At 32.7% G+C, this 15,731-nt stretch overlaps 2 protein-coding genes across 2 annotated transcripts in view; both read left to right on the plus strand.

Moving 5' to 3' along the window:
• Positions 1-14,404, plus strand: part of LOC135143316 (mitogen-activated protein kinase 1) — a 97,421-nt gene extending 83,017 nt beyond the window's left edge. Inside the window, exons 3-7 of the mRNA XM_064075179.1 lie at positions 9,819-9,929; positions 10,545-10,679; positions 12,138-12,422; positions 12,473-12,661; positions 12,725-14,404. Coding sequence (XP_063931249.1) covers positions 9,819-9,929; positions 10,545-10,679; positions 12,138-12,422; positions 12,473-12,661; positions 12,725-12,868 — 864 coding nt within the window. The 3' untranslated portion in view covers positions 12,869-14,404. The remainder of the gene's footprint in view (positions 1-9,818; positions 9,930-10,544; positions 10,680-12,137; positions 12,423-12,472; positions 12,662-12,724) is intronic.
• An 84-nt stretch (positions 14,405-14,488) lies between these two features.
• LOC135143544 (malectin) lies at positions 14,489-15,719 on the plus strand. The gene is made up of 2 exons (XM_064075421.1): positions 14,489-15,102; positions 15,148-15,719. Exons 1-2 carry the CDS (start codon positions 14,646-14,648, stop codon positions 15,477-15,479), a joined length of 789 nt encoding a protein of 262 aa, XP_063931491.1. The 5' UTR covers positions 14,489-14,645; the 3' UTR covers positions 15,480-15,719.
• The last annotated feature ends 12 nt before the right edge of the window (positions 15,720-15,731 follow it).

Raw genomic sequence — 15,731 nt, forward strand, 5'->3', positions numbered from 1 at the left:
TCCGGCTCGAAGGACCAACTTACAAATTTTTGCTCGAAGCTGTTACGTTCGAGGTAGAACTTCGCACGTATCGATCGTGATGTTTTGAATACATTAAAAGTTTGTTTATCTTTTTTGCAAACTGCTGTTAAGCTCGCGGAGGTGTATGTATGTTCCTGTAGAAAAACAATTATTAAACTTTACCGTTCAGTTAACAGCGATGAATTAGTGTTAAACGCCCGTCTTTTACGCTCGACAAAAGCTCACACATCCATCTGATAAGGTGAGGTAATTAAACAGGAGTTTAATCACATCCTCTCTATTTGTGTCGCATATTTGTGTTCATCACCTGTTTGTTCGTCGGCATTAAAAGCGGTGTAATGATGAAATGGCGGCTTTAAGCAGGTCCTTGCGTCTAAAGTCGCGTAGATTACATCCATAATCTCATTATCAAGCACCTTGTACACATTCGTTCAAGTTTGCGTCGGCATTGTGTATTCAGAGAGAATGGAACAAAAAGTCCCTAAATCTGGGATTACTCTGATACTGATTCAGGCACCATTTCGTCCATTGTCATTTGTACTTTTTAAGGTGATATCCTGCGTCTTCACTCACGCTATCTTTCTTTGTTTTTATTCCTTTTATGTCTAACTCTGCGTTTCGTAGATGCTTTCATGGTAACTGGAATATCAGTTATTTTCAGCGTAGTTTATATTTAACGTTGTTGAATTACATTGTTTTACGTGGATTACGTATTGAAGTGAACCAGAATATCTGAGATTTTGTGCAGAAGGAAAGCTACTTACGTCTTCACACCTCACTTGACTAAACGAAAGCGAGTAAGAAACGAAATGTGGAAAAAAATTGTTTTATCACACAAAGGTGTTAACTAACGCACCGAAGGCATAAAAGCTTTATGTGTAAGGATAACGAGCAAACGATTGATTTTATCATCACGAATTTTATATTCACGTAATTGTTTATTTTAGTTCTCTTAGCACTTGTTTGAAATTTGTGGTCTAAAAATTAAAATAGAGTCCACCAAATAGTGAATATTGATTGTCTGTTTATTAAAAGCTACCGATAGGATTATGGTAGTGATAATTTACAGCCCTGACGTCCGATTCGTAATAAAACCTTTGTTCCTTTTGAACTAGCAACCGAAAATCAAGTCACCATTATAATCCTTAGCAGTTTGTTGGAACTCTCCAATCAACACTTAAACTCAATGTTCATTATTTCTTGGACTCTACTTTACACATAAATATAAACATATTATAGTAGGGTCATTTCATCGAAGGCAGAATTAAAAAAAAAATGATCGAAAGTTATTTCGACAGAACTTCCCTCGCTTCTAAAGTACAGTCCAACGAATACTGCTTCTCTGAAGATACTATTCACAATGTAATTGAAAAAAAGAAAGTTTCACCTTCTTAAAAAAGACAATTGGGAGCCCCGAGAAGATTTAATATTCTTAAAAAAAGACACTTGCGGGGGGGGCTCCCAGAAGGTTTCACATTCTTAAAAAATTGGTTGAAAGTTATTTCGACAGAACTTCCCTAGCCCCTAAAGTACACTTGAACAAATACAACTTCGAAAAATTCTTATCAACTTTAACTTTTTTTTCATCTTTATAGACAGTTTTTGCATATATATATTTTTTTATAACGTCATTAACATTTTGGCAAGGGCACGTATTTAGTATTAATAGACTCCGTAGAGTTTTGGCACCCTTGAAATCCTCTAAATCTTTGAAATTTAGAGAAGACTGAACTTTCACAGTATTTGGAATATTTTCACAAATTCAGTAAAATGTTCAGAATTTCTAGAATTGAGTAAATTTTTCAAATCTCCAGAAGTTCCAGATTTTCTAAATACTATAAAAATATCAGTCTTCAGATATGCCAGAAGTCAACATTTTCCTCAGTCTTCAAAATTCTAGGTTTTCCAGATTTTCTAAAACTAATAGACCCCAAGCGTCTTTAAATCTTTGAAATTTTTGAAATCTCTGGAATGTTTAGAATCTCTGAGATGTATAAGATAATAATTAGGGTGTTCAAGACCCCTAATACTTGTAGGATTTATATCAATTAAAGGAAGCATTCCTCACATTTTTAGAATTTTCGTTTTGTGTAGTCTTTGGAATCTTTAATATTTTTGTCATTTTAAAAACCTTTTTAACCTTTTAGTCCCTAGAATATTTAGAATCTTTAGAATTTTCAGAGTCCTTACCACTTCAGATTTACTAGAAAGTTTATAATTTTTATAATTTCTAAGAACATATACTTCCAAGATCTTTACAATTTTTAAGATTTCATTGGGTGTTTCTTCTATTTAGTACCTAAAACTTTAGTTTATTTAGCATCTTTGGTGTCTTTACAATTCGCAAATTTTGGTGTATGAAAACTTTAAAATTTTTAGAATGTATCGAGTCTTTGGAATTTTTGAAAAGTTTTAAACCTTTTAAATATTTCAAACATTTAGAAACTTTGGAATTTTTAGAATATCTACAATCTTAGGATTGTGTAAAATTTTGAAATTTTGAGATTCAATATTTTTTTATTTTCTTTTAATTTCTAGGAATTTTGGTAATTTTCAAAATTTCTAGTTTACCATTTTAAACATGCCTTGAGTTTCTTGTTGTGAAAAGATGGCTACGCATATTAAGAAAAACAGGTAAAATATAAACCCCGCCCACCCACTCTTTCTCATTTCTGACGAATTTCTTTTTATTCGTCGTAAGCCGGGGGGCGGAATTTAACTGCAAAATCCTTATTTTTCTATGAGAAATTACCATGTGAAACTTGTTCTCAAGTAATCGTTTTTTTTTATGCATGAGCAGGGCTTCACAATTGAGGTGGGGTGGGTGGGCGGGGCTTATCTTTTGGCGTTTCTTTCTTTCTTAATATTCGTAACCTTATTTCCACAATATAAGTTCCGCCCACCCGACCTCATCTCAATTTCGATGAATTTTTCATTCGTTGTCAGACCGAGGGGCGGAGCTTAATTACAAAATCGATATTTCCCTTTACCAATTTACCATTTTAAACATGTTTTAAGTTTCTTGTAGTGAAAACAAGATCATATTTAGAAAAAAAGACAAAATGTAGGCCCCACCCACCCGCCCGATCTCAATTGTGATGATTGTTTTATTCGTCGTGAGCCCAGGAGGCAAAACCCTTATTGTTATCAAATTTTGTATGTATTATAAGAGTGTATTGAAATATTATGAATTATTACACTTCTGTACTTGTAGTTTACGAATCCGCCTTGATTTGTATCAGAATGACTTATTTTTTTTATAAGGTCAATATTTTCTGTGTGGTTTATGTGCCCGATATTTTTCTTCGCTGTGACTTGTTTTATCTTATAGCGGTTACCATGAAATAAAAAAATGTTGCAAAATCATTATTTTTTTAAACTGGATTTGTTGTATTGTTTTTGAAGGGCGAGGGAAGTTCCGTCTAAATAACCTTAGAGCATTTTTTTGCATAATTAGTGTCATTAGCCTCTTCACAGGTTTTATAGCCACAATAATTTATTTTTGAAATTTTAATGCCACGTTGCCAAGTTACTCCAATTTATTTGAAATTTTTTGGCAATGGAAAGGGTTTATAAAAAAATCACAACCGGATTATTCTTAATATCTGTGTTACAATATTGTGTGCAAGGATAAATAAAGGTACGCGTTTTGTTATGGTACTAATTAAATCAAAATTTCGTATACAGAGTGTTTATAAGAAAATTCCAAAACTTTGCAATTTTCATTTATCGATAGTTGAGTTGTTTCACATAGAACACCCTGTATTTCATTGCCGTACCCTTATCTACTCAACTCAAAAAAGAAATAGCAAAAAATAAAATAAGATGCACTAGTAAAATACAGGGTGGTCTATTAAAAAAAAACTGCGACTTTTTATAAAAATTTCATGAAAATTGGAATAACGTAGAAATTTCAAAAATAAACTGAGGCATCCAGGAACGTTTTATTTTTTATATTTTTTTTTTTTGCGGAAAACTTTTGGGTATTTACCCATGGTGTATTATTTTGGAAGCTCATGGAGATTTTTTTTTTTTGTAAATTATTTAAAACAATTTTGGGGATTTTGGTATTCTATTTTTGGAAAATTCTGACTTGACCTGTTTTTGATTTATTTCTGGGACCCTGTGTTTTTTTTTTAAATTGAGGTTCTAGGTATTCCTCTTTGGAAAGAATTTGAAAATGCTTTGGAGCCTCTAGTGTCTTTTCTTATAATAATTTAATTAAAAATCTTAGGGGATACGCCATTTGCTAAAATCAGTCTTATCTCAGCAGGTACTGGCCCCACCCACCCGCCCTTTCTTGTCTTAGAGTGTGTGTCATTTGCCAAAATCAGTCTTATTTTAGCAAGTACTAGCCCCGTCCACCCACCCTCTCTTTTCTTAGAGGGTATGCCATTTGCCAAATCATTCTTATACTAGCTAGTGGCTGCTAAGATAAAACTAATTTTGGCAAATTACATACCCTCCAAGAAAAGAAAGGGTGGGGGGCGGGACTAGTACCTGCTAAAATAAAACTGATTTTGGCAAATGACATACCATTAAGAAAAGAGAGGGTGGCTAATTTTCGGACATGGTTAAAAAATGGTGGAAAATGTCAAAAGTGCCCAAATCAGTCTTATTTTATAAAATGAACCCAATTTTTCAGATTTTCCTGAGTACACAAAATGACCAGAATTTTGAAATTCAACCTTTTCCAATATTTTCAAGATTTCTAGGTTTTTTCAGAGTCTAAATCTTTGGAATTTTTGGAATCTTTACAGTCTCTAAGATTTATAAGATAATAATTAGGGAGTTCAAGGCCTTCAGTGCTTTTAGGATTTATAAAAATTAAAGTAAGCATTTTTCCGATCTTAACGATTTTTAGGTCTTTAAGGTTTTTGTTTCTGTTGTCTTTCGAATTGTCATTTTAAGAGTTCACGCTATTTTTACAAGTTTTAGAATTGTTGGGTTTTTGGAATTTCTCTAGAATCTTTAGAATCTTTCAAGTATTGGAAACAGAATTTTAGCTTTTGACCTATTAGTCCTTAGAGTCTTTAGACCCTTTAGAGTTTCCAATCTATGGAAGTTTTGAAAACTTTGGGGATTACTAGGAGTTTTATAAACCTTTCTGCAATTGCTAGGATCATTTGTAACCCCAGGTTCTTCAAAATTTTTAAGATTTTGTTGCAACTTTTTATATTATTTAGAACATTAGAACTTTAAGTGTCTTTACAATTCGCAGTTTGTAGTGTATGTATTCCGTGTAAGCTGTTATACTTTTTGATTCTTTCAAATCACTAGAATTTCTATAATCTTTAGAACTTTCAGATTTTCATTAACCTTCGGTATCTCTAGAATTTAAAATATTTGAAATCACCGGAATTTTTGAAATCCTGAAGAATTTTTAAATTGCCGGTTTCTCTAGCTTTTTTTAATTTTTTGAAATTCCTGAAATCCTTGTTTATATTTTGCCTTTATTTTTAATTTACATAGTATTCTTTGAACAACATGATACTAAAAAATATGTTCTTAATTTCTTGAGAAAAAATAAGTATTTTGCAGTTAAGCTCCGCCCCCTTGGTTCACGATGAATAAAAAAAATTATCACAATTGAGATAGGGCGGGTGGGCGGGCTTATATTTTGTCCTTTTGTTTTAATATGTGTAGACTTCTTTTCACAACATGAAACTTAAACATGTTTAAAATGGAAAATTTGATAAGGAAATATCGATTTTGCAATTACATTCCGACCAATAGTTTCAAAATTCATATTTCTTTGCAAAAACCATTTTAACCATGTTTTAAATTTCTTGTTATGAAAATATCTTTTTTTGTTCTTCGTAAGCCGAGGGGCGGAGCTTCATTGTAAAATCCTTATTTTTCTACAAGAAATTACCATGTGAAATATGTTCTTAAGTAAGTGTTATAGAAAAAAAAACTAAATGTATTAATTAAAAAAACAAGCCAAAAGAGAAGCCCCACCCATCCGTCTCGATCTTAACCGTGAAGAATTTTTCATTTGTTCTCAGACCGAGGGGCGGGGCGTAATTGCAAAATGGATATTTCCCTATACAAATTTACCATTTTAGATGTTTTAAGTTTCTTGTTGTCGAAATAAGTCTACACATACTAAGAAAAGAAGGCAAAATGTAGCCCCGCCCACCCACCCTATCTCAATTGTGATGATTGTTTTATTCGTCGTAAGCCAAAAAGGCGGAGGTTAACTGCAAAATCCTTATTTCTCTACGAGAAATTAAAAACATGTTTTGAGTATCGTATTGTTTGAAGAATACTGTGTATATTAAGTAAAAAATAAAGCCAAAGATTAGGGCCCACCCATACCCGCCCCAATCTTAATTCTCAATTGTGATGAATTTTTCATTCGTTGTCAGATGGAAGGGCGAGGCTTAATTGCAAGTTCCAGATTTGTGTACAAGAATTTACCATTTTAAACATGTTTTCAGTTAAGGCGACTACGTATATTAAGAAAAAATGCGAAAAATATGCCCCGCCCACCCACCCTATCTCAATTGTGATGATTTTTTTTTCAATCATCGAGAATCAAAGGAGTGGAATTTAATTGCAAAATCCTTATTATTTCTATACAAGAAATTACCATGAGAGACATCTTTCTAGGAATAAAAAAATCATCACAATTGAGATGGGGTGGGCGGGCGGGGGCTACATTTTACCTTTTTTCTTCTTAATATACATAATATTCTTTGAACAACACGATACTCAAAAACATGTTTTTAATTTCTTGTAAAGAAATAAATATTTTGCAGTTAAGCTCCCGCCCCTTTGGTTCACGGCGAATAAAAAAAATCATCACAATTGAGATAGGGTGGGTGGGCGGGTTTACAGTTTGCCTTTTTGTTTTAATATGTGTAGACTTCTTACTACAACATGAAACTTAAAACATGTTTAAAATTTGTATAGGGAATATCGATTTTGCAATTAGGCTCCACCCCAAAATTACAAAATCCATATTTCCTTGCAAAAAAGTACCAGTTTAACCATGTTCTAATTTTTTTATTGTTGAAAGACAGCTATGTATATTAAGAATAAAAAAATGCAAAATATAAGCCCCGCCCACCCGCCCTATCTCAAGTCTGATGATCTTTTTATTCGTTGTAAGCCGAGCGGTGGAGCTTAATTGCAAAATCCATTTTCCTTGCAAAAAGTACCATTTTAACCATGTTCTAATAAGTTTCTTGTTGTGAAAAGATGACGATGTATATTAAGAAAAAAAGGCACGATATAAGCCCCGCCCACCCGCCTTGTCTCAATTCTGATGTTTTTTATTCGTCGTGATCTAAATAGTAATGAAGTTTTCATTCGTTGGTAGACCTAGAAGGGGAGACTAATTGCAAAATAAATATTTCCATTTTTAACGTGTTTCAAGTTTCTAAGAATAAAAAAAATGATCACAATTGAAACGGGGTGGGTGGGTGGGGTTTATATTTTGCCTTTTGTTCTTAATATACCTAGTATTCTTTGAACAACACCATACTCAAAAACATTTTTTTAATATCTTGTAAAGAAATAAGTATTTTGCAGTTAAGCTCCGCTTACGACGAATAAACAAATCATTACAATTGAGAGTTGAGTTTTTTCTTTACACAATTTTGTGATGACGTCATCAACATTTTTGCAAGGACACATATATCAGCTTGGATTGGTGCAGTGTAATACTAAAAATAACAGTGTTGTATTCCCAAAATTTTCCGGGAAAACGGAGTCAATAAAATAAATTGACTCATTCATTATTTTTTTTGAGTCACCCGTATAAGCAAATCTAAAAAAAAATAATGCAATGATAAATTACAAGTACAGTCCGATCATATTTTCCACATTTTTGAAGGGATTTATTCGGCAAAATTTTGAGATGACGTAATCAATTTTTTGGGGCTGATAAACAGATAGATTTTGATTAAAAAGTCGCCATGCTTACAATAACTTCGAAACATCTACAATCACATGTATTGACTCACCATACTTTGAACATTTAAGATAGAGTTTATTCAGCAAAAATTTTGAGGTGACGTGATCATTTTGACCAAAAATTTACCATGATTATAACAACTTTGAAATATCTCCAATATTTCAAAGCATTCGGTTTTGCTGTTCCTGATTAAATCAATAAAATAAATTCACGCATTCATTAATTTTTTTGAGTCACCCTGTATATGCAAATCCAAAAAATAAGAATGGAGTGATATATCACAAGTACAGACTGGTCATATTTTATACATTTTAGATAGGATTTATCCGGCACACTTTTGAGTTGACGTCATCAAATTGACAGTAATTAGTAATGTTTTTTTTATTTGTAATTTTATTGAATAAGATAGTTCTCAATTTGTGGTTTATTAATCTGTATTGAGTGTAGACCAGATTATTGACAAAAAATAATCAAAATCGTGTAACAAAATTTTGTATTTAATTGTAAAATTTTGCAAGCGTTTTAAGGTCACCCTAAGGATTGTAAATCGTTAATCGAAATTGTCCGTTTATCCCTTTCCCAAAAAATTTATGACGTCATCTCAAAATTTTGCCAAATAAATCCTATCTAAAACATATTAAATATTATGCGTCTATACTTGTGGTTTATGAATCCGTATATATTTTTAAGAATAACTTATATAGCGTTACTCAAAAAAATTAATAATTTTTCGAAAGAAATAGATTTTTTGAACTGTGTTCCACGGGTGAGGGAAGTTCTATCCAGTATATTAAATTATTTCCTTTTAGTATTATTTTAAATGCGTCAAATATTTATATCACGATTTTAAATTCCCCATTTTCCATAAAGTACACATCAACTAAACTAAAACTAACTAAATTCTCAACCTTTCACATCAGACTGACTGACTATGTGTACTCAAAATGTGCTTGAAGCGTTATTTTGGCTTAAATAGCATTAGATGAGTTTTTGTTTGACAAAACATTCATATTTAAGTTAAAATAGATTTATTTTCAAAGATTGTCTCTAGAAGGAAACGTTCGACACTTCCCATTCCTTTCTGCTACAAAATTTAAATTACGGTTGTATACCAGATGTCCAAATTTACCTATTTCATTTTAAATTGATGTCATTTCCGAAAAAATCGAAAGCGATATTATGCTTCTCGTACATTCACTTTATTTGTGTTAATTAATCGTTGTAAATTTCAAACTTCAATTTTCTCAAATAACCGAGATATCGCAGTCCAACAGGTAAATTACATACATTTTCAGCTCCACTGGGAAATAATTCATCAAGTTGATTCTGTCCTCACATTTAGATGATGTATCACTGAGAAAATAAAATCGTTAAAATAAATATTTGCAATTACCTTAACATCCAGAAATTTGCTATTTCGGTACTTTTAAAGATAGAAAGCTGTGCTTTTGTAAAAACTGCAAATACTTTTTCTTTTTTGGTAACTTGTGAGAAAAAACTCAAGCTTTGAAATATTTTCTACCTGTCGTTTAACTTTAAATGTCCAATTATATAAATACCGTCAGCATGAAAAATAAATTATACAAAGGGGAATAGAGAAATATGAATATAAAAATATCCGTTGAATAACATGACATCATTAGGAACATTTGTATGTACCTTTTTTTATATAAAGAACGGAAATTTTGTGGATCAATACTACAACCAATATCAGTTATATATCAAAATACATTCAAAACTACTACCTGTTTGTAAACAAATTTGTCACTATTAGATATTTAGAGACTTCTACGTTCGTAGCGAAGTCGAACACGTTATTACTAATATTAATTAATATTTATTATTAATTATTTCATGTTTTTTTTTCTTTCAGATTATCGACATACGGGACATACTGCGAGCAGTGACGATAGATCAAATGCGAGACGTATACATAGTGCAATGTTTAATGGAAACAGACCTTTACAAACTTCTTAAAACACAGGTAAGTGGCGGACTCGGTTTATTTAAACAACACGCTCGAATCAGCAGAATTTTAATAAGATTTTCAGATTTTTCTAAAACTTCAATTACAACGTTGTCAAATATTTACTCTGGCAAATTGCAACGCAACTCGTGTCGTTGAATTTTCGTGTGGTATTGCGTCAAGTGAGCATCATAATAATTGATTAATAATTTTTATGAGCGCTGTCAAGTATCCGACTACATACATTAGCGTAAATTGAAAATCAACAATAAATATTGGACGAGGGTTGTGTAAACTTACCCTGAACTGGACGTTGTCAAATATGATCGACGCTACAGTGTAGTATTGCAAAACACACATTAATTACATGTAATGATGCTCATGAATTTATTGTAATTGGCAGGCTCGGGAGCGGTTTACCGATAATGCGGTAACTAAATAATCAGGGTAGTTTGATAGAACATAGTTAAACTTAACTCTAGTAAATACGGTAGCAAAATAAACAAACTTTGCTCTCATTTACCCGGCTCTCAGTTTAAATGTGTTAGTCTAGTTGGAAATTTATTGTTCAAGTTATAATCTGCGAAGATGTCTGCGGAACACTAAATAATTTACTTATGTGTTTTTTTTCAGAGACTGAGTAACGACCACATATGTTACTTCCTATACCAAATCCTTCGAGGGCTGAAATATATACACTCGGCAAATGTACTTCATAGGGATTTAAAACCTAGCAACCTTCTCTTAAATACAACCTGCGATCTTAAAGTAAGTTAGGGTTTATGACTTTTTTTTTGTAACTCTGATGATAACGAAACGTACGTTTTGTTTATTTTTACCGATTGTTATCAAAAACAAAGGGTTTAAATCGCAATTCAGCAATTCGATATGGGTGAAAACAATAGGAAGCTGTTTTCGATTAAAAGTTTCTTTGATTCAGTGTAAAACCGGCAAACAATTTTGAACTGTTTTTTGTCGTGTGCAATTTTTTTATGTACATAACAATCTTTTTGGGTAATGGAATATTTTAAATTCGCTAATTTCACATGTTTGTTTTGCTGTTATTGTTATGAACTGAAACAGAAGCACAATCATGTTATACAAACAAAAGCTTTATTACAAAACGGGACTGTTTTAAGCAGTAAAATTGACATTGTTGTGTTTCGGCAGTTTGAAACTGCTCTTTTTGCGGTTTTGATATCTCTTTTTTTACTAGATGTTGATTATTTCAAGCAATAACTGTCAATTTTTATTTAAGATCATTAGCTGTACAATTGAAAATTAAACGAATGAGAGAGAGAATCTGTCATTTATTAGTGTCAAAAATCATTTTTTCGTGATAAACGATTTCAACACCAAATGTCAGAAGGTGATTAGTTAAGTTATATTGACACTGATTTATCATGCAAGTAAATTGTTTACTCGAAGAAACCATTTTTTTCTTCTGGACGTCACACATCGCTAAGTAGTAACACAAATGTGTGTTTCTTCAGACAGTTTTTTTTTTAATTTAGCTTACATAATTAAAAATGAATCGATTTGATTGAACCTTTATTTAAGGAAAAAATATTCATTCTCAAGCAGCCGTATTAAAGGTAAAAAATCAATAAATATGTTTTACGTTGGTGGTAAAATTGAATTGTCTTTTTCATTAAATTTTCATATCGAATTTCGGAAAAAATACGAAGAACTTTTTTAACAATGGGAACCATTACACATTGTGCTCATTAAAATTTTAATGAAGTTGTCGCGCTTAAAAAGAACAGAAATCCAGTTTTTAAACACACTTCAGTTTCAAAATATTTTCAAGTAAATGTAAATGTGTTTGGGCTACAAACCTTTTTTATTTTATGTATAGTTATTAATACAAAATATGAAATTAACGCAAACCATCCTTATCCCTACAACACCGAAGATAAATTCTGACCCACCTACTAATCTATACTGTTCCTGCGGTTCTCCCCACCACCTTTTTCTTGCCCAGTGCGGTTTCGAATTTGCGTCAAAATTGAAGATTTTTATTTTATTTCTAAACTGTCAAATATAAAAAAAACTTTCGTCTTTCCTGTGGTGCCTTTCAAAGATATGTTGGACAACACTTTTAAAATCCTTCCAGATTGGTTTATCATGTTACAACAAGGCTTAACTGTCCAACATTGACGACTTTAATATCGACTAATACAAATGCGGTGTTTCTTTTAGAATTATGTGTGTTGTTTTTTTTAGATTTGTGATTTCGGATTGGCCCGCGTCGCCGATCCCGAACATGATCATACAGGGTTCCTTACCGAATACGTAGCAACCAGATGGTACAGAGCGCCGGAAATAATGTTAAACTCAAAAGGATACACAAAGTCCATAGATATTTGGTCGGTGGGGTGTATTTTAGCGGAAATGTTATCAAACAGGCCGATCTTCCCAGGAAAACACTACCTTGATCAGTTAAATCACATTCTCGGAGTTCTGGGTTCGCCGTCAGAAGAGGATCTCAATTGTATCATAAACGAAAAAGTAAAAACGGTTGTTTTGTTGTGATAAAAGAGTGACGATTTTCGTCGTAGGCGAGGAGTTACATCCAGTCTTTGCCATACAAACCGAAAGTTCCTTGGTCTAAGCTATTCCCGAACGCCGATCCGAAGGCGCTGGACCTTTTGGATAAAATGTTGACGTTTAATCCTCACAGGAGAATAGGTGTAGAAGGATCGTTAGCGCATCCTTATTTAGAACAGTATTATGATCCGGCAGATGAGGTATGTATTTTTCGTGTTTAATTTGGAGGAAGATGTTTTTTTTTTCGTGTTTGTATGTAATAGCCCGTGGCCGAAACTCCATTCCGTTTTGATACCGAACTGGACGACTTACCAAAAGACCAACTGAAGAGGTTAATATTCGAAGAGACGTTAATATTCAAACAGAAACAGCAACAGGAGCAGCAACAGGCGATGGCTGCTTCATAGTCATTTGAGATAAGTGTTTAATTTATTTGATTACGTTGATACCAATAATTTAATTATTGTTCTGTTGGGTGAAGGCAAAATTGTGCTTTGATGGTTACTTCTTCAGAAGAGCAGGAAAATTTTATAGTATTGCTTTTTATATTACATTATGTATTTTATTTTGTATTTGTTGTGAATTTATAAAGATTAGTTGTAAATAAGTTACAAATATTCGGAGGAAGTGTTACAGTATACAATAGTGTAGACAGTAAGGAACTCAAAATACAAATATATATTTTTGAAATATTAGTTTTTGTAAAGTAAATACATCGTGGTTGTGTCAAAAATTCACTATTACTTGTTACACGCAACGTTTTGTTGTTCTCCAGTACTCTTAACAGTGCCATTCCAAATGAATTCAACTTTAAATCTCTGTGTATTCTAAACGTTGTTTCAAATATTCTAGTAACCGAAAACGGTAATTTAATTCATTTACTGTTATATCATCATCGTATGGAACATCGCAATCATCGTTCATCCATTTTCATCAAGTAATTCATATACAGGGTGGCTCAATTTTGTTTTTCCGCGATCGAGATAGATTAGTAGCTGAGACGTTCTGTAGAATCGTGATTGATTTCTTATGCGCTGTTCACCCTGTATATACAGTTGAGTGAGACTTGGCGTGTCGATTTCGGGACAGTGGGGATTCTTATCTTTTTTTTTTAATTAAAAAGCGTCGAAAATTAACATTACATCAGGAATCACGCACACAGAAAAAATATCAAAACTTTTAAATTGAAGCTTTTAATAATACTTTTTAAATAGGTGTATAATATTAGGTGAATAACCATAATATTTTGTCTGTGATTTGACTTCATTTTATGGTAAATGTGTATCTATTTGTAAGTAGTTTTAGGGTAGGTTTAAACAGAATTATTTACTGAGTGTTTGTCTTTACCAAAAGTTAAAGTTCTTCGTGTGTAATGTCTGTCAATAATATATCAAGTCATGGGAAAATTTTATTGCATTTGTAACGTTTTGTAGTAAGATAAAAGTCAATTTCGAAGTTATCCACTTTTGCTTGCAATATAGCTACAAGAACCGAATCTTCCATTTTTTAACAAACTTTTCAAAAGTATACATACGTCGTCATGTTATCAAGTAAATTTGTCCTATTTTCGTAAAATATACTCGACAAGTACATAAATGCAGGACGGTGAACGTACGAAGAAGACGTTAATATTCCATGTTAGTTACCACGACTCGTTTTTCTTGTTATCAAGAGTCAAGTACAATATTATTGACGGTATTGAAAATGCGTTCTGAACATATCTCGATACGATTTTGTTCTTTCTAGTGTATGTTACAGTTTTTCTTTAAGATTTTTAATGTTTTTGGAACGTGAAGCTTGTATGGAGAATGGTTGTTACAAGGCCTAAATCGTTTCTTTCTATAAATGTTGTTATAAAGATAGTACTGTTATAGTGTGTTGCATTCTTATAGGCGTCTTAATTATATAGTTCTCATAGATGTACAATAAAGAAATGAATATGATGTGGTTTTTTATTCACCCGGTTTAAAATTGTCATCGACGCCACTGTGTACACGAGTCGACGCACCCTTCCATTGCAGATGGCGCTGTCGTTATCGAAATGACAGATCAATACAACCTAACCTGCAAATTTCGTCGAAAGATAAAAACACGCAAATGTACCGGTGATAAAGAGATTGGAAGCTTTTGCCACGTTTATGATTAATGTGAAACGAGCGAGACCTGAACAATTCACCCTTTACCATGAAATTGTGGTTATGTTTGCTATTGAGCGTGCTATACTGCGTTCCAAAAATAGAATGTCTAGGACAGATTATTTATGCCGTGAATTGTGGTGGTGATGCTCATACAGACTCCAATGGTATACGTTATGACAGAGATCCCCTACATGGTAAAATTGGGATACCATCCGACTATGGAAAGCGCCTTCTAATTGGGAGGGTGTCCCCAAACGACTACATACTGTATCAAACAGAAAGATACCACACGAATACGTTTGGATACGACATTCCTGTTAATTCCGACGGGGATTATGTTTTAGTATTAAAATTTTCAGAAGTTTACTTCAATGCGCCGAACCAGAAAGTATTTGACGTAGTGCTTAATGGCGACCACACTATTATTCCAGAACTGGATATTTTTGACAAGGTTGGACGAGGCGTAGCCCACGACGAATATATCCCTTTTAAAATATCTAAAGGTATTGACACTAAAATGCTAGCTAAACTCTAATTTCCACTTCCAGGACGACTGTATGTAAATTCCGAAGAATCTGACATTCGCGGGGCGAAAATCAGAGTGGAATTCATAAAGGGGTACAAGGATAATCCCAAAATTAATGCAATGTTTGTGATGAAGGGGAAACTTGAAGACGTACCGCAGTTGCCTCCGCTTCCAGCAGAACACGATTTAATGGATGAGTACAAAGAGGAACCTGAAATTCTTCCAAAAAATTTACGACCTAGCGGACCTAAACAACCAGATCCGTACGCAATGGATGATTCATCTGTTATGTTACCAGTATTTATAGCCATCGGGGCATTTATACCTTTATTATTTTGCTTATGCAAGTTGTGATCTTTTTTGTTAATACGTTGTTTTCAACACATTTCGTATATATATTTCATTGGTTTGGTTCAGTGGTTGAAGGGATTCAGTGTACATTTGTTCAAGATAGACTCTGCTGGGTGCTTTTTTGGTTTTGATACTTCCAAGTGGTTCCCTGGACTGTTGCGAGCAGAGACATCATAGTAATAAACAACATAAACAAAGACTTTATAGCTAAAATGTTTAATAAAAAATTTATCAAGTTTTGAAGCGTCTTTGAAA

The sequence above is a fragment of the Zophobas morio genome, unplaced genomic scaffold (assembly GCF_036711695.1).
Source record: "Zophobas morio isolate AGI-343-1 ecotype UQ-CSIRO unplaced genomic scaffold, CSIRO_AGI_Zmor_V1 ptg000004l, whole genome shotgun sequence".
Classification (NCBI taxonomy): Eukaryota; Metazoa; Arthropoda; class Insecta; order Coleoptera; family Tenebrionidae; genus Zophobas; species Zophobas morio.

Excerpts from the sequence above, each read along its gene's own strand:
- LOC135143544 (XM_064075421.1), top strand. The coding sequence starts at position 14,646 with ATGAAATTGTGGTTATGTTTGCTATTGAGCGTGCTATACTGCGTTCCA. Across the intron at positions 15,103-15,147 it reads CCCTTTTAAAATATCTAAAG|GACGACTGTATGTAAATTCC; the intron begins GTATTGACACTA and ends TTCCACTTCCAG.